At 44.5% G+C, this 27585-nt stretch overlaps 1 protein-coding gene across 1 annotated transcript in view; it reads right to left on the reverse strand.

Annotated features, from left to right (window-relative positions):
- The window catches only part of LOC115152981 (peroxisome proliferator-activated receptor gamma coactivator-related protein 1), a 34480-nt gene extending 12907 nt beyond the window's left edge, over window positions 1-21573 (reverse strand). Inside the window, exons 1-10 of the mRNA XM_029697943.1 lie at window positions 21470-21573; window positions 14727-14864; window positions 14374-14526; window positions 13046-13126; window positions 10688-12779; window positions 10478-10531; window positions 6007-6067; window positions 5649-5716; window positions 4628-5333; window positions 227-421 (exon numbers count right to left, since the gene is read on the reverse strand). Coding sequence (XP_029553803.1) covers window positions 227-421; window positions 4628-5333; window positions 5649-5716; window positions 6007-6067; window positions 10478-10531; window positions 10688-12779; window positions 13046-13126; window positions 14374-14526; window positions 14727-14864; window positions 21470-21550 — 3629 coding nt within the window. The 5' untranslated portion in view covers window positions 21551-21573. The remainder of the gene's footprint in view (window positions 1-226; window positions 422-4627; window positions 5334-5648; window positions 5717-6006; window positions 6068-10477; window positions 10532-10687; window positions 12780-13045; window positions 13127-14373; window positions 14527-14726; window positions 14865-21469) is intronic.
- Between the last annotated feature and the right edge of the window lie 6012 nt (window positions 21574-27585).

Below are 27585 nucleotides of genomic sequence, written 5' to 3' on the forward strand. Positions count from 1 at the left end.
TAAATCAATTTTAGAATAAGGCTGTAAGGTAACAAAATGTGGAAAAAGTCAAGTGTTCCGAATACTTAATGAATGCACTGTAAATTATGTTATCCTATCCCAAGTAGTCAGGAAAACATACACTGATCTGACTGCACTGCATGTACGCATTTTTGGTTAATTTGAACTGACCAATACCATAGAAAAAATGTAACTCATGGTTTTTTGAGGAAAGTGCTTTAATTACCTGCGTTGTCTGCTGCATCTACTCCACGCCCGTCTGTGGGGAGAGCGGGAACGGGACCTACTCCATGATCCTGATCGGGAAGAGGAGTAGGAATATCGCCGCCGCCTTGGAAAGCTGGCCAGGGAAGGAGAGGAGGAACGAGAGGAGGAGCAAGATGAGGCACTGAAGCTGCTATCAGAGTGACGAGGCCTGTACCTGGAGGAGAGATGAACGGGAAGGAGAAGGGAATCTGTCAGTAATGTCAGATTAGGATGGACTGGATATCGCCAATAGTCATATTGGTTTAAGCTAATGACATCACCTTTTTGATTGCTACATTGGTTGCAGATTGGGGGGGGAGACAGAGAACACAAACTATGAAACACACATGGAATCATGTAGTAACCCTAAAAAAAGTGTTAAACAAATCAAAACAAAGACACGGCGGTTGGAACCAAAAATCTACAATTTTGACTCAGACCAAAAAAAACGATTTCCACCGGTCTAATGTTCATTGATCGTGTTTCTTGGCCCAAGCAAGTCTCCTCTTCTTATTGGTGTCCTTAGTAGTGGTTTATTTGCAGCAATTCGACCATTAATGGCTAATTCACGAAGTCTCCTCTGTTGATGTTGAGCTGTGTCTGTTATTTGAACTCTGTGAACCATTTATCTGGGCTCCTATTTGAGGCTGGTAACTAATGAACTTGTCCTCTGTAACAGAGGTAACTCTGGGTCTTCCTTTTCTGTGGCGGTCCTCATGAGAGCCACTTCCATCATAGCGCTTGATGATTTTTGTGACTGCACTTGAAGAAAATGTAAAAGGTTCTTGACATTTTCTGTATTGACTGACCTTCATGTCTTAAAATGATGGACTGTCATTTCTCTTTGCTTATTTGAGCTGTTCTTGCCATAATATGGACTTGGTATTTTACCAAATAGGGCTATCTTCTGTATACCACCCCTACCTTGTCACAACACAACTGATTGGCTCAAACGCATTGAGGAAATCAATTCCACAAATTAACTTTTAACAAGGCACACCTGTTAATTGAAATGCATTCCAGGTGACTACCTCATGAAGCTGGTTCAGAGAATGCCAAGCGTGTGCAAAGCTGTCATCAAGGCAAAGGGTGGCTACTTTGAAGAATCTCAAATATATTTAGATGTTTTAAACACTTTCTTGGTTACGACATGATTCCATATGTGTTATTTCATAGTTTTGATGTCTTCACTATTATTCTACAATGTAGAAAATAGTAAAAATATAGAAAAATCCTTTTGACTGGTACCGTATTTGTTCAAAACAGATACATCTGTGCTAGAAGTCGACCGATTAGTCGGCATGGCCGATTAATTAGGGCCAATTTAACCTGTTAGGGCTAGGGGGCAGTATTTACACGGCCGGATAAAAAACGTACCCGATTTAATCTGGTTATTACTACTGCCCAGAAACTAGAATATGCATATAATTATTGGCTTTGGATAGAAAACACCCTAAAGTTTCTAAAACTGTTTGAATGGTGTCTGTGAGTATAACAGAACTCATATGGCAGGCAAAAACCTGAGATTCTGTATAGGAAGTGCCCTCTCTGACCATTCCTTGGGCTTCTTGACTCTTTATTGAAAACTTAGGATCTTTGCTGTAACGTGACACTTCCTACGGCTCTTATAGGCTCTCAGAACCCGGGAAAAAGCTGAATGATGTAATTCTAGCCCCTGGCTGAAAAACATTAGCGCCTTTGGTAAGTGGTCTATCAGAGGACAATGAGACTGAGGCGCGTGCACGAGGCGACCCCATGTTTTTATTTTCTCTCTCTTTGTACTAAAACACAGATTCCCGGTCGGAATATTATCGCTTTTTTACGAGAAAAATGGCATAAAAATTGATTTTAAACAGCGGTTGACATGCTTCGCAGTACGGTAATGGAATATTGAGAAATTTTTGTCACGAAACGCGTCGGGCGCGTCACCCTTCTTTACACTTCGGATAGTGTCTTGAACGCACGAACAAAACAGAGGATATTTGAACATAACTATGTATTATTTTGAACCAAAACAACATTTGTTATTGAAGTAGAAGTCCTGGGAGTGCATTCTGACGAAGAACAGCAAAGGTAATAACATTTTTCTTATAGTAAATCTGACTTCAGTGAGGGCTAAACTTGGTGGGTGTCTAAATAGCTAGCCCTGTGATGCCGGGCTATCTACTTAGAATATTGCAAAATGTGCTTTCACCGAAAAGCTATTTTAAAATCGGACATAGCGAGTGCATAGGAGTTCTGTATCTATAATTGTTATGCTTTTTGTGAACGTTTATCGTGAGTAATTTAGTAAATTGTTAGTAAATTCGCCGGAAGTTTGCGGGGGGGTATGCTAGTTCTGAACGTCACATGCTAATGTAAAAAGCTGGTTTTTGATATAAATATGAACTTGATTGAACAAAACATGCATGTATTGTATAACATAATGTCCTAGGCGTGTCATCTGATGAAGATCATCAAAGGTTAGTGCTGCATTTAGCTGTGGTTTGGGTTTATGTGACATTATATGCTAGCTTGAAAAATGGGTATCTGATTATTTATGGCTGGATACTCTGTTGACATAATCTAATGTTTTGCTTTCGTTGTAAAGCCTTTTTGAAATTGGACAGTGTGGTTAGATTAACGAGAGTCTTGTCTTTAAAATGGTGTAAAATAGTCATATGTTTGAGAAATTGAAGTAATAGCATTTGTAAGGTATTTGAATAACGCGCCACAGGATTCCACTGGCTGTTACGTAGGTGGGACGATTTCATCCCACCTACCCTAGAGAGGTTAAAGTTTAAATAACAATCGGTAATCTGCCTTTTTGGACACCGATTATGTCCGATTACATTGCAATCCATGAAGAAACTGCGTGGCAGGCTGACCACCTGTTACGTGAGTGCAGCGTCAAAAGGACCTTGTGGCTGCAATGAGCCATGGTAAGTTGCTAGCTAACATTAAACTTATTTTATAAAAAACAAATCTTCACATAATCACTAGTTAACTGCACATGGTTGATGATATTACTAGGTTATCTAGCTTGTCCTGCGTTGCATATAATCAACGCGGTGCCTGTTAATTCATCATCGAATCACAGCCTACTTCAACTTTGCCAAACGGGTGATGATTTAACAGAAGCACGTGTGAAAAAAAAGCACATTTGCTGCACATATGTACCTAACCATAAACATCAATGCCTTTCTTAAAATCAATACACTGAAGTCTATTTTTTTAAACCTGCATATTTAGTTAAAAGAAATTCATGTTAGCAGGCAATATTATCTAGGGAAATTGTGTCACTTGCGTTCAGTGTAAGCAGAGTCAGGGCATATGCAACAGTTTGGGCCACCTGGCTCATTGCGAACTGTGTTTCTTCCTAATAAAGACCATATTAATTTGCCAGAATTTTACATAACATTGAAGGTTGTGCAATGTAACAGCAATATTTAGACTTAGGGATGCCACCCGTTAGATAAAATACAGAACGGTTCCGTATTTCACTGAAAGAATAATTGTTTTGTTGATTTGACCATATTAATGACCAAAGGCTCGTATTTCTGTGTGTTTATTATAATTAAGTCTATGATTTGATAGAGCAGTCTGACTGAGCGGTGGTAGGCAGCAGCAGGCTCGTAAGCATTCATTTAAACAGCACTTTACTGCGTTTGCGAGCAGCTCTTAGCAATGCTTGAGGCACAGCGGTGTTTATGACTTGAAGCCTATCAACTCCTGAGATAGACTGGCAATACTAAAGTGCCTATAAGAACATCCAATAGTCAAAGGCATATGAAATACAAATGGTATAGAGAGAAATAGTCGACGCGTCATAATTCCTATAGTAACTACAACAAAAAACTTCTTAACTGGGAATAATGAACCACCAGCTTTCATATGTTCTGAGCAAGGAACTTACACGGTAGCTTTTTTTACATGGCACATATTGCACTTTCTCCAACACTTTGTTTTTGCATTATTTAAACCAAATTGAACATGCTTCATTATTTATTTGAGAGTAAATGGATTTTATTAATGTATTATATTAAGTTAAATAAAAGGGTTCATTGTTCATTCAGTATTGTTGTAATTGTCATTATTACATATATATAAAAAAATATATATAAAAAAAAACAAAAAAAAACGCCCGATTAATTGGCATCGGCTTTTTTTGGTCCACCAATAAATCGGTATCGGCGATGAAAATTCATAATCGTTCGACCTCTAATCTGTGCCCATGAACCAGCCTTCTTCCTCATTGAATAGAGATGACTGGGATGAATATGGACATTCTCTTTTCCCCTGCCAGATTTAAGACTCCGTAACAGAGGACACCGCCTTGCCCATTGACAGGGGGGACAAAAAGCTTCTAAAACAGAAATAAAAGAGGGGATGAACATCTCACCTCTTCCTGGGTAGAGAGCGAGATCTAGACTGAGAAGAGGAGTCCGAGTCAGTAAAGCCAGGGCTGGAGGAACGGCGGATTCTCTGTTTCCTCTTCCTTCCTCGCTTTCCTTCCCTGGGGCTTGGGCTAGGCCTGGGGGAGAAGGTATTATTGTAGCCCCGGTAAGACCTCCCTTTCTTGGGACTCCTCTCCAGGAGACCAGCCTGGTCCATCAGCCTGGTGGGAGAGGAATCGGGGGTCTCCAGCACAGAGCTAGTCCTGTCAGTCTTTACATCCAGGGGCTGGGGACCTAGGGGGGCCTGATGGTTCTTCGTACCCAGGGCAGTTGTGAGGGTTTGGAGGAAGGGGGCAGGGATACTCTGGGGTACCCTGGTAGTGTTGCTGCCAAGTGGCTCGATGGTGATGGCTGCTTGCTGTTTGACATTCCAGCGCTTGCCTGGCTCTCCTGCAATAGCCATGGGTTCCTTCTGAGGGAGGGAGTAGTCGTGGTCTGAGAAGGCCAGGGTGAGAGACACTGGATTGGGCGTTATAGGGGGGCTGGGGGGCTTGCTCCGAAGCTTGCTGGAGGGCAGGGGCCGCGCGAGGATCTGGATGGCCTTTGAGGACGATGGTTTGGGGATCTCAGTGGCTTGGCTCTTATCAAGGAGGGCAACTGGGACCAGGGGCTTCCACATCTGGTGAGGAGGGGTAGCTGGAGGAGTCAGACCTGTAAAGAGATGGGAACAGAGTAGTCAGCTACTGTTCCATCTGAAGCAGAATACCTCTGGCAGCCATTTGAAGGTAGATTTCGTAAGACAATAATGGATATCAAGCATTTTACCAAGAGAAACAGGTAACTTTTCATTTACTCCATTGAGTGACAGGTTAGTGGTGTAAACTTATTTCTTGTTTTTTTAGTATGTTAGCAGTGTATTATTAGCATTAGCAATATACAGGGTGATTGGTGTGTGATTAGCATTTGCACTATAAAATGACCATTAGCAGCTAACAGGGTGACCGGTGTGTGTACAGTAGTTCGTACCTGCAGTGCTGGTCAGGTCATGCGCTTGGACTCTCTCCACAGGGGTCCTATCACATGGCTGCGCCATACTATGATAGAAACAAACCTTCAACACACTGCTTTATTGAACATGTACACTTCTAAGAGGAGCCTATGGCTTAGTCCAGAAACCACACAGACGAAGACAGTAGAACATTTTCAAACTGCTGAACAGAAACAAATAGAAAATGGTTGAGCGCTTGGCCCATTGTGGGGTCAGAAGTCAAGGTCTTCGGGTTTGCGGTAGGTCTTGGTGAAGGCTCTCCATACACACATGCACGTACACAAACACACACACACACACCGACCCAGAGCAGCATGGGGCTGTAGGGTAACTCACCTAGAGTTTCCTACAGCGGCTGCTCTACCAGAGACCTCCGGAACACACTGCTCCTCTTTAGCTGGAGAGAGAGAGGGAGGAGAAAGCATGAGTAAAAGCAAAGGATGGAGGAAGGGGGTAGGGTAGCACAGTTACCATTCTCCACCAACAAAACATTCATAAGGACTTGTTTCCATTATATCATTTAGATTTTGGGACATCTACATGGAGGTTTCAGCCATTATGCCAGGCCTGGACTAGTCAGTCGTGGTGTCATTACACACACGCCAGTGGAGGGGCCGACACAAACACGTCTGGCTCCTTGTTCTAGCTGGGGCCTGTACTTCCAGCCAGAGAAAGGCAGCGGTGCGAGAGTTAAATGGATTTGTGGACAGGGCAGAATTCCAGCAGCTCAGCCGACATGACCACATAGCAGCTGCCCTGACTAAGCTACAGGACTGTTTCGCTAGCACAGACTGGAATATGTTCCGGGATTCATCCGATGGCATTCAGGTGTTTAGCACATCTGTCACCGGCTTCATTAATAAGTGCGTCGACTCCAGAGTGAACATACGTACCAGAATCAATGGATTACAGGCAACATCCGGACTAAGTTAATGGCTAGAGATGCCGCTTTCAAGGAGTAGGACACTAATCCAGACGCTTATAAGAAATCACGCCACGACGAGCCATCAAACAGGCAAAGCCTCACAATACAGGACAAACATACATGACAGCACCAGCTGTTCCAGACAACTGTGATCACGCTCGCCGTAGCCTATGCGAGTAAGACAAACAGGTTAACATTCACAGGGCCAGATGGATTACCATAACGCGTACTCTGAGCATGTGCTGACCAGTTTGCAATTGTCTTCACTGACATTATTAAACTCTCCCTGTTCCAAGCAGACCACCATAGTCCATGTGCCAAAGAAAACCAAGGTAACCTGTCTAAATGACTACCTGTAGCCATAAAATGCTGCAAAAGTCTGGTCATGACTCACAACACCATCATCCCAGACATCCTGGACCCACTCCAATTCGTATACTGCCGCAACAGATCCACAGATGACGCAATCTTTATTGCACTACCACCTGGACAAGAGGAACACCTAAGTGAGAATGCTGTTCATTGACTACAGCTCAGCGTTCAACACTATTGACTACAGCTTATCACTAAGCTAAGGACCCTGGGACTAAACACCTCCCGCTGCAACTGGATCCTGGACTTCTTGACGGGCCACCATCAGGTGGTGAGGGTAGGCAACAACAGATCTACCACGCTGACCCTCAACACGGGCCCCTCAGGGGTGCATGCTTAGTCCTCTCCTGTACTTCCAGTTCACCAACGACTACATGGCAGCACACGACTAAGTTTGCTGAAGACACGACGGTGGAAGGCCTGATCACCGACAATGATGAGACAGCCTATAGGGAGTTGGTCAGAGACCTGTCAGTGTGGTCTCAAGACAACAACCTCCCCCTTAACGTAAGAAATATAAAAGGAGCTGATCATAGACTACAAGAAATGAGGGGCCGAGCACGCCACCATTCACATTGACAGGTCTGTAGTGGAGCAGGTCGAGAGCTTCAAGTTCGTCAGTGTCGACATCACAAAGGATCAATCATGGCAATGACAATGCCTCGCCCCCCTCAAGAGGCTAAAAAGACTTGGCATGGGCCCTCAGATCCTCAAAAAGTCCTACAGCTGCACAATTGAGAGCATCTTGACTGACTGCATCACCACTTGGTATGGCAATTGCTTGGGATCTGATCACAAGGCACTAAAGAGGGTAGTGCGTACATCCCAGTACATCACTGGAGCTGAGCTCCCTGCCATCCAGGACCTCTATACCAGGCAGTATCAGAGGAAGGCCGTAAAAATTGTTAGATTCCAGCCACCCAAGTCATAGACTGTTCACTACTGCTTGCCATGCAGTAGCAGAGATGTACCAAGTCTAGAACCAACAGGACCCTGAACAACTTCTACCCCAAAAATGTAAGACTGCTAACTCCCAAGATTAGGCTGGTGTAACCGATGTGAAATGGCTAGCTAGTTAGCCGGGTGCACGCTAATAGCGTTTCAAACGTCACTCGCTCTGAGACTTGGAGTAGTTGTTTCCCTTCCTCTGCATGGGTAACGCTGCTTCGAGGGTGGCTGTTGTCGATGTGTTCCTGGTTTGAGCCCAGGTAGGAGCGAGGAGAGGGACGGAAGCTATACTGTTACACTGGCAATACTAAAGTGCCTATAAGAACATCCAATAGTCAAAGGTATATGAAATACAAATCGTAGAGAGAGAAATAGTCCTATAATTCCTATAATAACTACAACCTAAAACTTCTTACCTGGGAATATTGAAGACTCATGTTAAAAGGAAACACCAGCTTTCATATGTTCTCATGTTCTGAGCAAGGAACTTAAACGTTAGCTTTCTTACATGGCACATATTGCACTTTTACTTTCTTCTCCAACACTTTGTTTTGCATTATTTAAACCAAATCGAACATGTTTCATTATTTATTTGAGGCTAAATTGATTTTATTGATGTATTATATTAAGTTAAAATAAGTGTTCATTCAGTATTGTTGTAATTGTCATTATTACAAAAATAAATAAAAATCGGCCGATTAATCGGCAGCGGCTTTTTTGGGCCTCCAATAATCGGTATCGGCGACGAAAAAGCATAATCGGTCAACCTCTACTACAGAGGGTAGTGTGTACGGCCCAGTACATCACTGGGGCTAAGCTACCTGCCATCCAGGACCTCTACACCAGGCGGTGTCAGAGGAAGTCCCTTTGAAATTGTCAAAGACCCCAGCCACCCCAGTCATAGACTGTTCTCACTACTACCACATGGCAAGCGATACCGGGGTGCCAAGTCTAGGACAAATAAAATTTGAAATATTAATTGAGTGCATGTAAACTTCTGATCCAATGGGAATGTGATGAAAGAAATGAAAGCTGATAGAGATGAAAGTAGATAGTAGAGAATAGTAGAGAATTATTTATGACATTCCACATTCTTAAAATAAAGTGATGATCCTAACTGACCTAAGACAGGGAATTCTTACTAGGATTAAAAGTCAGTCTAAATGTATTTGGCTAAGGTGGATGTAAACTTCCTACTTCAACTGTATCTTCCAAAATGACCTTGTAGCCCTGAACATCGGCTCGGTACGGGTACTCCGTCTATATAGCCAAGTTACTGTTACTCATTGTGTATTTAATATTATTACGCGTTATAACTTCTCTATTATTTCTTTATTTTCATTCTCTGCATTGTTGGGAAGGGCCCGTAAATAAGCATTTCACTGTTAGTGTACACCCTGTTGTTGACAAATACAATCTGATTTCACTACGCAGCACCTTCACTCTCACACATTAAAGTAGTAATGGTAGAAAATGTTACCCCAATTTCCTTCTTGGGGATAATTACATGGGAACAGGTTACTAAAAAGCATAGTGTTCTCAAAATCCATCTCCTGAAACAGCCATATCCCACGTTTCCAAATTTCACCTCAATGTTTGGACCTGAAAACCAATGCTTTCTAAAACGCCAGAGGTGGTACGTAGCTAGATTAGATAATGTCACCACCATGTTCACGTGCAGAATATACACTCGCATAAAACAGTATATGAAGTAACCAACAATGAACTCAATTGCCTTTGTGTGTTGGAATGAAAAACTAGGCTAAAACACAGAAAGGCCTCCAGGAATGACATACTGATAACCTACTGAGAATGCTCCTTACATGTGAACAGTTGATAATGGGATGTTTCTACATGACAAGACTTAACCGGCATCCTCACTAAACCAAAGGAAAATGTGGTTCTCAAAACCAACGTATGAAGGCCCCTCTTTAGATAACCCATGAATAAAAAAGACAACACGTCTAGCGCTGCTTGGCAAGCTACTAACCTGCACCAAAACACCTAAGACAATGAGCACGTTCCAGATCGACCTGCAAAGCCAAATGCTTGGGTCAGCCATTGACTTCATAAGGACCTTAAGAGTCTTGGCACCAAATTCCTCCAACCATCTCATCAGTCAATTAAGGCCAGAGGTAGCCCTGCTCTGCAACCCTTCACCCCACTTTTCCATCACACAATCCAGTGATAGTGATCCTGGGGACAGATTTAGTCCAGTACTACTGAACTAGCTGACCCACTGAGCGTTTAGCCAATACCAAGTCACACAGATGTTAGCCAACGCTAAGACCATTAAGCCACTAGTATGCCATAGAAGGGTTACATGGATTTTACTTCAGCGGGAAACAGTCAGCCATTTTAAGCAGAATTCCTGGCTGTTTTCTAAAATAATTGCTATTTTTCGGGACTTTGTCATATACGAAATATCGGCAATGCCAAAGAAACATGGAAATGTGAAAGCAATGGCAACTACTGAAGAAATTTGGCAGTCATTTTTTAAAACTGTTTCCCCTACAGCCAGAGAGAACTCGTGTCAATAACTCAAGAGTCCATATCACTCACCTTGTGTCTCTTCAAACTGCTCCAGCAGGCTGGTGAGGTCTGCAGCTTCAATACCTGTGAGAAAGAACAACCACTCACTACTATACCAATAAACCACAACAACTACAGCCAGGAGAAAACACTTTACATGCTTGTAATTGCGCTACGGATGAGGCAATTTAACATCCAAGCAACCAGAAGCTAAGTATTAAGTTCAGTATATCCCCTCACCCAATTCACTGGTGAAGGCCTCCATCAGCTCCTGAGTAGGAGTCTTGACTTTGGGGGCCTCCTGGGCTGGAGAACACCTCACTGGAGGTTTGAAGACCTGGGTGTTGGAGGGCTTGGCTGGGGTAGACACAGGAGTGACGGTAGGTAGCTCAGGCACCCAAGGCTGGGGCAGAGCAACTACTCCCTTCTGGAGATTAGTAGCCACCTTCAGAGGAGCAGCAGGGGTAGGTTTCTGTACACAAAAAGCAGCAGCGTTGGGGTTTAAAGCTCTCTTGGGTACAGTAGTAGAGACGGGGGTGGGTTTTTGGGGTATAGGAGCAATTAAGGTGGACCTGTGGGCATCTGTAGTGGTTTTAGAAGAGGCTCCACTGGAGCTCTGAGATTTGATAAGGGCCACAAGCTTCAAGGAGGTTAGCTGAGACTGGAGCAGGGGGTTTGAAAGTGCAGGCTGGGGGGCCTGGGGTATACAACACTTCACAGAAAGGGTCTGGGCCTTGGTAGAGGGGGTTTGGGGTGGTATCACCTTCACAGTACTGGATGCAGGCATAGTGGAGATTAGGGGCTGGAGTTGGCTAGCTTTAGATGACTGTGGAGTAGGAACAGCCGCTTGCTGGGGAGGGGTGGTAAGGGCCGCATTTTCACTAGCAACTTTGCTAGAGGAATATGATTTGGAGGCCTGCATGTAAGCAGGAGGCACCAGCAGGGCTTCAGGTGTAGGAGGTGCTCCTGGTCCCATTGGCTGCCAGGCTGCTTTCACTTCCTCCACCTCATTATTCCCCGGGGACATGTGGGGGCCTCTGGAAGAGGGGGTGGGGAGGCAGGGGATGGGGGGCAGGCCTGTAGGGGCCTCAAGGAGGATGGGCCACTTGACGCTCTGGTCCTCCAGTCTCTCTAGGGGGGCAAGTTTCTTCTGCTGGCGCAGCAGCCGGTACTGCTGGAGGGACAGGGGCTTGGGTCTGGGTTCAATAGCCTGAGGGGCCTCAATGGGCTGTGGGATCGCCTGGGGGGCAACGTTGGGCTGCATCGCTGGCTGAAGGGCCACTGATACAGGGTTGGCACTGGGAGGATTGATTGTCATTGCCTGGTGGGCTTCCATCATCTGGTGGACAGTTGGGTTAGTTGTAAAAGCTGGGGGGCCTTGAGGCTTCCTGCAGGCTGTGGTTGGTTGGGAGACCTTCTCGGGGGTTCTAGTCATTGGCAACAGGTCAGAGGCGGGGATGACCTTAATGCTGGGTTGTGTGGGAAGTACTAGGGTGGTGACTTCCACATGGCTCTGCCGCTGTGTGTGTTGTGTTTCGGTGGCATGTGTCGCTCTCGTCTTGTGTTTTGGGGCCTCGGGGGCGGCCGTAGAAATGGCAGAAGTTAACGTCTTGTTCTTGTCCTTTCGCTTTGGTTTGGCTGTCTCCTTGACAGGCTCGTGGGGCGAGGATTCCTGGGCAGCTCTCCTCAGGACCCTCCCCTCTGCCTGGTCATGTTCAGGTGTGACTTCAGGAGGTGAATTCTCCATTTTGTTTTTCCGTTTCCTTTTCCTTCGAGACGGACATCTCTCTGCAGTCTCCTCCTTCGGTCTCCTGTTGATGACCTTCTCACCCCTTGCCTCTGACCTCAGGGTCACCGCAGGGTCAGAAGGGCCGGCCACCTCTGCTGGGTCATCCTCAACATCATCATTCGCAGACTCTGGCGTCTCCAAAATGGCGTCATCCAAAACTTCATCAGGAACCCTCTGCTCCGCTTCGGACGAGTCTTCTACTCCAGGCAAGGCGAAAGAGGGATGACAGAGGGAGAGGCCCATATCTGGGAGGGCAAATATAGATTCTCGATGCACTCCCTTGTCCACCACCTCCAGCAGTATCCTTTTCTCTGCCAGCATCTGTTCTTCCCCTTCTCCATTCTCCATGCACACAGCCATGCAGTAGGGGTGCATGTGTCTGACCAGCTCTCCTAGACTCGCTGACATGCTCTCTCCATCCTCGCCCTCTTCCCCCATGTGCTGCTCCAGAGCCAGTGGGAGAGGCAGGTTCAGGCCATCCCAGTTCAGGAGCTCTTGCTCTCCATCACTCCTCTGGACAGACTTCTGTGTCCTGGGGAGACTCTAGATAGAGGGGGGAAACATCTGGTCAACGTCTGGGACTTTCTCCGTTCAGCTTGGAGGTTTAAAATGTCTGGACCACCTGTATATGCAGACTTTCTCACTAGCTACACTATTTGTTGTGTCTGCACTTTAAAGCAATAATTATGATTTGAATGAAGACTTGAAGATCTCATATGTACGTGTCAATATGAAAATACCAAAATAAGTAAAGTGATACACAGTCTAATGCATTTATAACTGGGATGTAATGAAAGAAGATGAAGTACCTTTCCTGTGGAGAACTGTCGTGTGTTGCAGAGTCTCTCTCTCTCTGGAGGCGAGCGGGACAAGCACAGCAGTCTCCTCAGCTACAATATGAGAAGAAACAAACATTACAGTCACACATAGGACAAACTCAACATCAACAGTGAATCAACACAACACAGTTTAAGCATAAAAAGTGGTCATTAATTCCAGTTGCCTATTCGGTTAGAGAGCCTTGCTTCTTAAAGCTGTGTCCATCTTAGCCTCCACTAGATTATACTCAGTGTCCATTCAACCTCCTGCAACCAAGTCACTAAGACATATGCACTACTACATGGCATATCCAAATTATAAAGGCTAAAGAAACGCTGGTCCTCAGTGAGCTAATTATCTTGTTTTGACAAAGAGAACTGCAATAAAGATGCCAGGAGAAAAAAACACACACAAAGAAATCAAAAAGACATAGTGGCAGGTGTACAGATAACTCATCCAATGGGCTTTGACTTCTCAAACATGGCAGAAAGCCAACACAATATGATGCCCAGTCACCTTATTAATTCAGCCACTTACTTAGATAACTAGCAAGTTAAACGTATTTTTCCACGCAGGAAAATAAGAAATGCATAATAAATACACTATATATGCACAAAAGTATGTGGACACCCCTTCAAATGAGTGGATTTGGCTATTTCAGCCACACCCGTTGCCAACAGGTGCACAGAGACATGCAATCTCCATAGACAAGCATTGACAGTAGAATGGCCGTACTGAAGAGCTCAGTGACTTTGAACATCGTACCATCATAGGATGCCACCTTTCCAACAAGTAATTTAGTCAAATTTCTCCCCTGGTCAACTGTAAATGTTATTGTGAAGTGGAAACAACTAAGAGCAACAACGGTTCAGCAGCGAAGTGGTAGGCCACACAAGCTCACAGAACTGGACCGCCTAGTGCCGAAGCGTGTAAAACACGTATACTGTCTCAGCTGTTACAGGGAACGATAGTAAGCTTCATAATGTGACAGGTGAAATGAAGATTGGAGTCTGCTTTATCTTCTAACATATTGCACAAGTTGACTGCTGGTATTTACTTAAGTACCTACAAAAATTAAAATGTAGAGAAAAAGTTGAAAGAAAAAGTTTAAACGGTATTGAAAAACCACCCCGGGGCTATTTCCATATACCCCGGTATACTGCCCAAGCCTAGGTCAAGCTGTATTTGCACGTTGGCCAGGACCAGCTGGGAACTCACGGGGTGTGTTCCCTGACCTGGTAATAGTTCAGAGTCGGGCAGGAGGTCAAACAGGGATAAGGTCACAGTTCGTATGTGTATGGTGTGTATTAGGACTCACCGGAGAGTGTTCCCGACCTTTCTGGCCAGACAGTAGGTCCGAGTCTGGCAGTGTGTCAAAGTGGGATAGGTTCTCATTGTCCACGTTATCCAGGATCTCCGTCAAAGCTGTGAGCAGCGTAGCCTGGTTCACCTCATCAAGTCCAAATTTATTCTGAGAAAAATAAAAATACATTTTGGGGTGTTGCATTTCAAATAATTCAGCAAAGTAGCAGACAAGTTTGTTAAAAGTTAGAACTATTGTACAGTTACCAAAAAGTAAAATTACTGCATAAATGTGTCTCTGGTCTGAAGTAAAGTAGTGTACTATATAGGAAACAGGGTGTGGTTTGACCTTTGTCCTTGGGGCCTTACCTCTCCTGAGGGTGTGTCCTCAAAGATGGACAGTATGGAGGGGTCCAGACAGCAGTGGAGGGCCTCCAGAGCCTCTCCTGTATCCAGCTGCAGTCTGGCCATGCTTTCACTGCATAAGCCCCCATGGAGATTTACCACCTGATGGGGAGGGGGTTCGCGTCAGTAAGGCCGGAGACAGTCGAACGATCCCAAAAAAAATAGCCCCCCCAAGCACCTAGGCAAGTCGTGTCTAAGTCATATTTGAAGAACTGTTTAATAAATATATCCAGTAGTTATTGATAGCTTCATCTTGCTATTTGATAGGCTGGGCGGTATTTATTTTTCGCTGTATTGCTTTAACCATGCTCCATTCCTCTCAAACCTACACATGGAGAGAGGGCCTACCAACACACTAGCAGACGAAGTCCGTTAGGGCTGAAATAGGGATGTTAACTGTTAACCTTTAAAATTGGTTAGCTGCCGAAAAGACATTTTACCGGTCATTCTTATCGGTCTATCTGCATAATTTTGTGGAATTTAAATTGATGCATGTATTTTCGTTAGTTGTCACGCATCTTAGTTGTCACACGCGCATAGCATAGAGAGGCTAGTTTGCGGAACAAAATGGCCCATCACCTGTCAGACAGCGTAAGAGCAGCTCCTTAAAAAGCTGGTACTTGAGTGTAATAATAAAATAATTATTTGATGAAACATTAAAATAGGGGCCTTACTGTTACCGCCATCAGACCATAGAAACGCAAAGTGAAAGAAAAGGAGCCAACAAGTGCTCAGCATATATGCATTGGCATCGAACAGCCCCCGCGATATGCAACTTTTCAGGGAAGTTAGAAACCAATATAGACAGGCAGTTAGAAAAGCCAAGGCTAGCTTTTTCAAGCAGAAATTTGCTTCCTGCAACACAAACTCAAAAAAGTTCTGGGACACTAAAGTCCATGGAGAATAAGAACACCTCCTCCCAGCTGCCCACTGCACTGAGGATAGGAAACTCTGTCACCTCTGATAAATCCACTATAATTGACAATTTCAATAAGCATTTTTCTACGGCTGGCCATGCTTTCCACCTGGCTACCCCTATCGTGGTCAACAGCACTGCACCCCCCACAGCTACTCGCCCAAGCCTTCCCCATTTCTCCTTCTCCCAAATCCAGTCAGCTGATATTCTGAAAGAGCTGCAAATTCTGGACCCCTACAAATCAGCCGGGCTAGACAATCTGGACCCTTTCTTTCTAAAATGACCTGCCAAAATGTTTGCAACCCCTATTACTAGCCTGTTCAACCTCTCGTGTTGTCTGAGATTCCAAAAGATTGGAAAGCAGCTGCTGTCATCCCCCTCTTCAAAGGAGGGGACACTCTTGACCCAAACTGCTACAGACCTATATCTATCCTACCCTGCCTTTCTAAGGTCTTCGAAAGCCAAGTCAACAAACAGATTACTGACCATTTCGAATCCCACCACACCTTCTCCACTATGCAATCTGGTTATAGAGCTGGTCATGGGTGCACCTCAGCCACCCTCAAGGTCCTAAACGATATCGTAACCGCCATCAACAAGAAACAATACTGTGCTGCCGTATTCATTGACTTGGCCAAGGCTTTCGACTCTGTCAATCCCCACATCCTCATCGGCAGACTCAATAGCCTTGGTTTCTCAAATTATTGCCTCGCCTGGTTCACCAACTACTTCTCTGATAGAGTTCAATGTGTCAAATCGGATGGCCTGTTGTCCGGGCCTCTGGTAGACTCTATGGGGGTGCCACAGGGTTCAATTCTTGGGTCAACTCTTTTCTCTGTATACATCAATGACGTCGCTCTTGCTGCTGGTGAGTCTCTGATCCACCTCTACGCAGACGACACCATTCTGTATAATTCTGGCCCCTTCTTTGGACACTTAACAACCCTCCAGACGAGCTTCAATGCCATACAACTCTCCTTCCGTGACCTCCAACTGCTCTTAAATACAAGTAAAACTAAATGCATGCTCTTCAACCGATCGCTGCCTGCACCTGCCCGCCCATCCAGCATCACTACTCTGGACGGTTCTTACTTAGAATATGTGGACAACTACAAATACCTAGGTGTCTGGTTAGACTATAAGCTCTCCTTCCAGACACACATCAAACATCTCCAATCCAAAGTTAAATCTAGAATTGGCTTCCTATTTCGCAACAAAGAATCCTTCACTCATGCTGCCAAACATACCCTTGTAAAACTGACCATCCTACCGATCCTCGACTTCGGCGATGTCCTTTACAAAATAGCCTCCAATACCCTAGTCAATAAACTGGATGCAGTCTCACAGTGTCATCCGGTTTGTCACCAAAGCCCCATATACTACCCACCACTGCGACCTGTACACTCTCGTTGGCTGGCCCTCGCTTCATACTCACCGCCAAACCCACTGGCTCCAGGTCATCTACAAGACCCTGCTAGGTAAAGTCCCCCCTTATCTCAGCTCACTAGTCACCGTAGCAGCAGCCACCTGTAGCACGCGCTCCAGCAGGTATCTCTCTCTGGTCACCCCCAAAGCCAATTCCTCCTTTGGCCGTCTCTCCTTCTAGTTCTCTGCTGCCAATGGCTGGAACGAACCACAAAAATCTCTGAAACTGGAAACACTTATCTCCCTCACTAGTTTTAAGCACCAACTGTCAGAGCAGCTCAAAGATCACTGCACCTGTACATAGCCCATCTATAATTTAGCCCAAACAACTACCTCTTCCCCTACTGTATTTATTTATTTTGCTCCTTTGCACTCCATTATTTCTACTTTGCACTTTCTCCCACTACAAATCTACCATTCCAGTGTTTTACTTGCTATATTGTATTTACTTTGCCACCATGGCCTTTTCTGCCTTTACCTCCCATCATTTACTCACTTTGTATATAGACTTATTTTTCTACTGTATTATTGACTGCATGTTTGTTTTACTCCATGTGTAACTCTGTGTTGTTGTATGTGTCGAACTGCTTTGCTTTATCTTGGCCAGGTCGCAATTGTAAATGAGAACTTGTTCTCAACTTGCCTACCTGGTTAAATAAAGGTGAAATTAAATAAAAAATGTGGGAACTCCTTCAAGACTTTTGGAAAGCATTCCAGGTGAAGCTGGTTGAGAGAATGCCAAGCGTTGGCAATGCTGTCAAGGCAAAGGGTGGCTACTTTGAAGAATCTAAAATATATTGAATCGTTTAACCCTTTTTTGGTTACTACATGATTCCATGTGTTATTTCATAGTGTTGATGTCTTCACTATTATTCTACAATGTAGAATATAGTAAAAATTGCAATATTAAAAAAACATGGGACGAGTAAGAGTCCAAACTTTTAACTGTTACTGTACATGTTTGTGAATCTCACCTTCATAATAGATTGTAGGAGAAACAGTTTGGACACTAGATGTTTTCATGAGAAGACCAATTTTCGGGATGTCTCATGGTCTAAAACACCACTGTTGCTCTGCCACCTTTCACTGCAGATGCAGAAGGCCAATATTGACTGACAGACCCAACCAATGTATGTATGTATGTATGTATGTATGTATGTATGTATGTATGTATGTATATATATATATAAAATGAAGTAAGAAAATACACGTTTTTAATTAGGATTTTTTATTATAGTAATTAAAATTCCGTGGGACAGTGGAAATTGACTCGAGGAATAACCAGCATTTCTCTCCTGTTGCATTGGTTTTCATAAACTTTCATTGTCCAGAAGCCCAAAGGCACAATCCTTGTCATATTTGCAACCCATTCTTGTTGTTTCTATCAAGACTCCCAACCTCTACATTTCTAAAGGAGATCTTCATATCGGTCACATGTATGTAACGCTGGCATTAGATGCGCTGTTTAGAAGTGTTTTCCTGCGAAAAGCATTTTGGAAAAAGCGGCTTCATTAGAGCAGTTGCATGTTCAATAATAGGCTATAGCCTTTTGACTGTACAACAATATGCAACAATAGCAATCCGGTTTTCATTAAGCTCTTAATGAAAAATTTCAGTTACTTGCATAGTATTTTCTGTTGGTCACGTTTTGTTTTTTTACCATATGGCAAAAATGTGACTGTCGACCCGTTCGAGGTTCTGCAGCAAAATTGACCAAAATTAGGCTGAATCGATGGGTGCAGGCCATGACAAACAAACTCCACCCCTCAACAAATATGAATATAAGCCCTAAGGGGAGCATTCGGACGCAAATGACCAACTGCCCACAGAATGTGAAGTAAAGGTATACAAAATAATGACAGCGAAATCCAGATGGTGTGCGAGGGGGCGGTTATAAAATCTGGGATGCGGAGAACACGGACATTAACACGGAATCCAGACTACCATATGCGAACTTCGTAGGGAATCAACTTAATGTATTTACAATTAATTAGCCCAAGTTTATCATAAGACATGAACAGAAAGCATCAGTGTTTCATACTTCCTGCAACCTTCAGAAGAGGCAAGGTGAATTCCACATGTGTGCGCGCGCCGAGTTGTCGGACAGCACGAGGTTCATAACCGGTATGGCCAATATTCCTGATACAAAAAGTACTCTGATGTTAATCGTAATTATCCACGATCGGAAAAATATATAAATTTCCAGGTGCCCGCACACATCTTTCAATCAAGTGCGAGGTGCTACGTGATCTAAATAAATTCAATGGATAGCTTGCCTGTCTGTAAAGATAAGTGCGCTTTACGTTGATGCTGCTGCTCTGATTTGGATGGAGCAAAGCTGTATTACTCCATTCACTCCTGTCGCTTCATAATTCCACCCGATCACTTTTCCTCTCGTGTTCGTCTTAGTTAGATTGCTGTTGCCTCCACTTAGTCCGCTACTACGATAAATCAAATGGCAAGGACGTTTGATAGCCTAGCAAGCTATCCAAGTGCGTAATATCTAACAAGCGGGGTGAGATGACCAGCCGATGCGCATTCTGACCAGCGACAACAAACTTGTTGAAATGACATGTAGGCAAGCCAACAACAATCAACTTTTCTAAATACATAGATCGTTGAAGGATAAGCAAAGGCTGGAAGTAGTTACGCGACATTTCTAAGACAATCTAATTAGATCAAGATTAATTTATCTTGCTAGCCTGCCATCTAACCAGCGAAAAAGCTAGGGGTAAACATACAGTGACATAACTATAATGCGACAGCTTTACGGTCAGTGTTAACAGGTCGGGTAACAAATTAGAGTGGCAGAATAAGTATCATTAATTAACAGTAGGCTTAGTATAGCCCTTTGAATACCAAGGAACTTGAAACTCTCGACCCGCTCCACTTCAGTCCGGTCGATGTTAGTGTCCACATCACCAACAAACTCATGGTCCAAACACAGTATCAAGCATCCATCATCTATGTAACCCACGTGTCATTATGTGCACTATTGAACTGGACCCTGCCCAGAAGGACATGTTGCTACCACACACCTTGCCACAAGAGATCTCCTTCCTAATTATCACGTTTTCCACTGTAACCAACCGGGCTCCGCTATCGCAGAAGCTAGGTACCTCGTGGAATCTAGACAGGCAGTATTGCAAACACACTTGTGTTAATAATGCCGCAAATATATTTTTATGGTCTGAAATCTACACAATGACTGGTATGCTGGTTTCTGAGTTGAATGAGTACATTTTTATAGCTGTTTGATGCATTCCCCACCACGTGTTTCTCATAAATAAGCATGGCAGAGGATAAAAAAAATTTTTGTTTACAAACTATTATAATCATATACAACTTCAGGCAAGAAGAGACGTGTTGCCAATCGCCCAAGGTGGTGCCAACATGTATATATTTTTTAAACAAAAATTCCTGCATGTTTTCAACTCAGTGTAGCCAGGGTTTTCACTCATTTCAACACATCAAGCTCGAGTTACCTGCAGCCAACTGTAAAATAACGTAACCGGTAGTGGCAATTTTGTACATTACATATTGTTACTAGCTATTAACAATACTTCCAATAACGAGAACGCAGTCTAATTTAAGGTTTTACTACGGCATGCATTCAGAACCACGTGTAAATGACTCCGACTCGAGACTGAATTTGAAGAGGCACAGGCTAAAGAAACATCCACCAACATGACGCATATAGATAGATACTAAAGGTTAATTGAAATCAGCACATTTGGTTAAATTATGTCATTGCCAGACATTGACTTTCAAGGTGTTTTACAGACATCCAACTAGCTGTCAATGGCCTCATCTCGGACGAACAAACTGGACATCTCCCAACTTATAGCTAACGTTACAGTAGCTAGCTAACGTTACTCGTCCAAGTGGTTTTACGTTTGCTACATTTGTACATTAAAGAACGGCCATTGGATAACTACACTATATAAATCATCCACTTTCGTTTGACCATGGCAGTTAGTAAACATTGACATCCAAAAGACTGAGTTCAACACATTTAAATCCAAAAAGCACGTTGTCTATCTAACCGTTAGCTAACTACACATCCGGGCTAGCAATACATTAGTTAGCTAGTTAGCCAGCCGGCAACTTCACACTGTTTGGATGCTACCTAGTCACTACAGCAGTTAAAATGAACACACAAATATTCGATCTACTTATAAAGGGATTAGATGTAATCGGTATTTTCCAACCGGCTGCTAATAATCAACCATGCCATGATTGTTCTGGACAGTGGCTGTATCCACGTGTCACTTTTCCAGCGCATTATTCACAGCACACGAGACATTCCCATACAGCACAAATACACGCACGATACCAAATATACAAGAGTATCACTGTACTTTACCTCGTCTAGTGTATTTGTAGAGAAAAATTCCATGTTGCAGGCAGCTAAAATCTCATCGCCTGCTCCCCACCGCGCCGCCATTTTGGTTACAACACTCGCGCTGTGAAAATTATTCTTCTATGAGGTTTAACGGTGGTTGGCATCCAATTTGTTGCATTACCGCCACCTACTAGACTGGAGTACAACTCCCTTACACTTTGCTTGAAAAATCTAAATGTACTAAATAAATACCCTACCATCTAACACTGCACTCACTAATTTCAAAATGTTATAAAATAAAATTAACACCACCCTACTCCACTAATTCAATGTATTTATTCCTACCTCATGACATCAACCTGAAAGGATGGAATATCACCACTTAACACACCCTGTAACTCTTCTGATGTCAAGTCTCACACACCCAACTACCTCTATGCAGCTTCCACGACAACCTACATTTTTTCTGCGACTTCCGTTCCATCTCTGCAGTACAGTTGATAACCATTGCAATAAATGCTAAAAATCCAATCTTACTGAAACTTATATCACTTTTTGGCCTATCCCTCTGTACTGGTATATCTCTACTACTCTCACCACTCCTCCCCCTTAACCCATCTTCCTCTACTTTCTCCACTGCCTCAACATATGACAACTTCTGCACTACTCTAAACCTGGAAACCTCAACCTACCTCTCTCGCACAGGACATGTCTGATCCCCAGCTCCATGGGCACTCCTACAATTAACACATTCCACTACTTTCCCCAATACTACACCTTCCTTTGTCTCATGCCCTTCTGCACACTTCTCACACCTTGGACCCTCCTTCCTACACAGTGCTGCCACATGCCCATAAGCTTGACACCTGTAACATCGTAATGTATTCGGCACATACGCTCGTACAGGATAACTTATATATCGTAACTTCACTTTGTCGGGCAAAGATCAACTTCAAAACTCAGAAGAACAGACAATGACTCTTCTGTTTCCCCACTCTCGCCACACTGTCTGCGTCGCATCAAACGACGAGCATCACATACACTGGGAATCTTTCCCCTCAGCTGGTCAACTTTTATATTTACTGCTACCCCAGTTATCACTCTTTTCATGGTGCCCTTTTCTTGAGAGCTAAACAATTCACTTTTCTTGCCCCCATTCGTTTTACTCCGAGCGCATTCTCCCTCTGACCAACAGAAACACAAACAATTATCACGAGACCACTTCTGCTTACCCTCACCAATTCCACATTACCCAACTCTTTTTTCACTCACCATGAAACCACAAATGGATTAGCCAAAAGACAAGAGTCCACTTTTTCCATAAACTTCCCTCCTACTGTCACAGACTCATCTTTTTCCTGATCCTCGGTGCATACCTCAGTCTCCGATACCTTCACCACACCTACCACCTCCGATACTTCACCCTCACTCACTTCCATTTCTCCTCCTGCCTTCAGCCCCCTCTGCTTACACTTTCTACCATTCTTCTTTAACAAACCATATCCCTTTTTTCCACAATTTTTATCTGACTCAAGCTCACCCTCTTCTTCCCTCTCTCTCTCTCTTAGACCTCCTCTCCCTCTCTTTTCCCTATTATTTTTCCTCCGTTTTCCAAGTATATGTCTCCTTATGATAATACTGCACTACTCCTGACAACCATCTTGTTCTTGCTTTCTCTAGGGACTCCATTTCCACTGAGGCACGTTCAGCAGGACGTAACCTTTTTCGTCCCGTCCCAGCAACAACCTCCTCTGTGAAAATTAATCATCCTGATAGACCAAGACGTGGTATTTGCATTCTCGGCTAAATTATGTACAGGGTCAGAGTTTAACTCCGCCCCTCAGCTAAATCTGGACAGGGCTTGAGCGGGAGATGGCGGAAGCAGAAGTGTCGTTTGAAGCTGAAAGCACGTCGAGTACAGTTAGCGAGAAAGATGAGTGGACAACAGTGAAGTCCAAGAATAGAACAAAAAGGGCAAAAATTGTTGTGGAAAATGAGTCTGATGATTCGTTGCTTGTTGGAGTACGTTTTTTTGGATAAGGATGTTTATTTGGGAAACCCTTTTGAAGTCACAAGGATGGTGAAGAAGGCGTTGGGAAAAGTGGATGCAGTCAAAGTAACCAGGGAGTGGTATGGTATTGTTATCTCTGGCATTCCATTGGACATTGATAATCATTATCTTAGGCTAACAATTCCATGAGTAGTTCATGCACGTCGCTTGACCCGTATGGGGAAAAGGAGCAAAGTTTATCTGTATTATTGATGTTTTTTGAAGAGTATTTACCACCCTATGTAAAGTTGGGATATATAAGATATGCCGCAATAGCGTTTGTGCAAAACTCAATACTATGCAAGAAGTGTAAAAACTTTGGCCATGTGTCAAATGTTTGCAGATGGAAGGAATATGTTATTAAAGAGTCTGTGAATATAAATGTTGCAAATGTGGTGGGGATCATATTTCCCCAATTCGCTGAGTGCCCTGTTAGGGTGAAAGAGGTTGAGCTGTCAAGGATCAGGGCTGTACAACAAATCTCTTATGTGGAGGCAGTGAAGAGAGTTGAAGGGGCAAAAGGCCACAGTTCTGAAGACAATATGGCGGTGGATGCACCTCAACCAGTTGCAATTGTTATATGTCAATCAAGTTATCTGGATACACTTATTATGAATAAGGTGGATTTTGTAGCATTTATAGCCACAGTTAACACGGATAGTTGCTGTTTTACGGGCTCCTAACCAACTGTGCTATTTTGTTTGTTTTTCGCATTGTTTGTAACTTGTTTTGTACATAATGTTGCTGCTACTGTCTCTTATGACCCCCTGTCATGCCCTGACCACTCTACCATAGAAAATAACAGCTTACCATGGTCAGGATGTGACAGTACCCCCCACCCCCCCAAAGGTGCAGACTCCGAATGCCACTAAAAAAACTATGGCGGCTCTGGTGCAGTACCCAGAACCTTATCATCCAGCGAATCCTTTAGTAGAGGCGGCGGCTCTGGTTCGGGGTGTAACCCCCGCTCCGCCCGCTGATCCCTCTGCTTCTGTGCCACCGGACCGTGGATCATCGCCGGAGGCTCTGTACTGCAGACCGCCGCTGGAGGCTCCGGGCTGCAGGCCGCCGCTGGAGGTTCCGGGCTGCAGGCCGCCGCTGGAGGTTCCGGGCTGCAGGCCGCCGCTGGAGGTTCCGGGCTGCAGGCCGCCGCTGGAGGTTCCGGGCTGCAGGCCGCCGCTGGAGGTTCCGGGCTGCAGGCCGCCGCTGGAGGTTCCGGACTGTATGCCGTCTCAAGACGTTCCGGACTGTATGCCGTCTCAGGAGGTTCCGGACTGGGGACCGTCGCTACAGGCTCCATAACATGGATCATCTCTACAGGCTCCGGGCCATGGATCATCCCTACAGGTTTCTTGCCATGGATTATCCCTACAGGCTCCGGACCATGGATCATCACTGGAGGCTTCGTACGTGGAGCCGGAATAGGTCTCACCGGATTAGGGAACGTTGCTGGAGGCTCCGGACTGGGGAACGTTGCTGAGAGTTCTGGACTAGGGAACGTCGCTGGAGGCCGGGTGCGCAGAGCAGGCACAGGGTATACTGGGCCGTGGCTGGCACAACCCGTCCTGGCTGGATACTTATTTTAGTCCGGCAAGGGCGGGTCGCTGGCACAGGACGGACTGGGCTGTGCAGGCGCACTGGCGACACAGTGCGTAGAACTGGCACAGGATATACTGGGCCGTGGAGGTGCACTGGAGGTCTGGAGCTTATGACTGGCACAACCCGTCCTGGCTGGATACCCCTTGTAGCCCGGCAAGTGCGGGGCGTTGCAACAGGTCGCACAGGTTTGTGCTGGCGAACTGGGGGTACCGTGCGTAAAGCTGGCGCAGGATAACCTGGGCCGAAGAGGCGCACCAGAGACCAGGAATGCTGAGCAGGCACAATCCTTCCTGGCTGAATGCCAACTCTAGCACGGCAACTGTGGGAAGCTTGCACCGAGCGCACAGGGCTGTAGCTGTGCACTGGTGACACAGTGCGCATTCCCGCATAACACGGTGCTTGCTTGAGCACTCGCCCCCCACGGTAAGCACGGGGAGTTGGCTCAGGTCTCCACCCTGACTCGGCCAATCTCCCCGTGTGCCCCCCCAATTTCTTTTTTAGGGGGCTGCCTCTTGTGCTTGCCTTGTTGCCGTGCTAGTTCCTCTTCTCGTCGCCGCTCTGCTCTCGCTGCCTCCACCTGTTCCCATGGGAGGCGATCCCATCCAGCTTGCATCTCCTCCCACGTCCAGGATCCCTTGCCGTCCAGAATTTCTTCCCAGGTCCATTCCTGATCACGCTGCTTGGTCTTTTGGTGGTGGGATCTTCTGTGACGCTCACCGTAGAAAGTAGACCAAGGTGCAGTGCTCATGATGAATACTTTATTATTACTCAGAACACTATACAAACCAAACAAGCAACGGAAAAACAAACGTCACGTTCTGCAGGCTACTAAGTTATGCAAAAACAAGATCCCACAAACCCAGGTGGAAAAAAACCCTACTTAAGTATGATCTCCAATTAGAGACAAAAAGGACCAGCTGCCTCTAATTGGAGATCATCCCAAAAACAGCAACATAGAAATAGAAAACTAGAACCTAAACATAGAAATACAAACCATAGAAAAACACCCCCTGTCACGCCCTGACCACTCTACCATAGAAAATAACAGCTTACCATGGTCAGGACGTGACAGATAGAGAGGCTGAGTCTGGGCAGGGGCTTTGATAAGGAGTGTGCTGTGTGTCTGAACTGTCAGTTTGGCCATCATCAAACACTGCACACGTCTACTGCAGACTCTGCCTCGCCATACCCCAAAATAACAAAGCTAAAACAGGTTTTTAGGAATTTTAGCAAATGTATTAAAAATAAAAAACAGAAATACCTTATTTACATAAGTATTCAGACCCTTTGCTTTGAGACTCGAAATTGAGCTCAGGTGCATCATGTTTCCATTGATTATCCTTGAGATGTTTCTACAACTTGATTTGAGTCCACCTGTGGTAAATTCAATTGATTGGACATGATTTGGAAAGGCATACACCTGTCACAGCGCTTAGGACCTCAGACGGGGGCAAAGGTTCACCTTCCAACTGGACAACGACCCTAAAGCACACAGCCAAGACAACGCAGGAATGGCTTCGGGAGAAGTTTCTGAATGTCCTTGAGTGGCCTAGCCAGAGCCGGGACTTGAACCCAATCTAACATCTCTGGAGAGACCTGAAAATAGCTGTACAGCAATGCTCCCCATCCAACCTTACAGAGTTTGAGAGGATCTGCAGAGAAGAATAGGAGGAACTCCCCAAATACAGGTGTGCCAATCTTGTAGCGTCATACCAAAGAAGACCTAAGGTTGTAATCGCTGCCAAAGCTGCTTTTATAAAAATTCGTTTTTGCTTTGTCATTATGGGGTATTGTGTGTAGATTGATGAGAAAAAAAGAAATTGAATCCATTATAGAATAAGGCTGCAACGTAACAAAATGTCAAGGGGTCTGAATACTTTCCGAATGCACTGTAGATTATATCATGGAGCTGTAGACGTCTGGCTGTTTAAAGACCGGTTGAAGGAGACTGTTCTCACTGTTCTTTAATAAGCTTTACGTTTAGAGGCAATGTTTCCCCATTTGTGGAACCTTACAAATACACACACACAACAATGCCCAGATGTTTCTAAAAATGTGTACATGGGAATAAAGTTTGTGACAAACCAGAAAAAAATGGGGGAAAAGTCATGAAATTCTTCTGGGAATTGCCAGGGACCTTTACAATACAATATCACAATACTTACTGTAGGTGCCGATACGATAAGTATTACGATTCTATTTTATATGTATTGCAATTTCGATACTGTTATTCGATGTTCCAAACATTTTGCTCACTATATGTCTGCTGCAGAGGGACAAGAGAGACCCATGAGAAAACAAGTTATGATCAGTCATGGAAATGCAAGAAATATTGCACAGTAAAAAGGCCTATTCAATATTTATTTCTGGCTTTCATTATTGTCATGTTGCCATGCCAAGCTAGAAATTGTACATTGTATTATCAGAAATGTCAACTGTAGAAAAAGAGGTCTGTGAAGAGGGGTGGGTTTCTAGGATTCAGATTAGG

The sequence above is a fragment of the Salmo trutta genome, chromosome 18, assembly GCF_901001165.1.
Source record: "Salmo trutta chromosome 18, fSalTru1.1, whole genome shotgun sequence".
In the NCBI taxonomy this organism is placed as follows: domain Eukaryota; kingdom Metazoa; phylum Chordata; class Actinopteri; order Salmoniformes; family Salmonidae; genus Salmo; species Salmo trutta.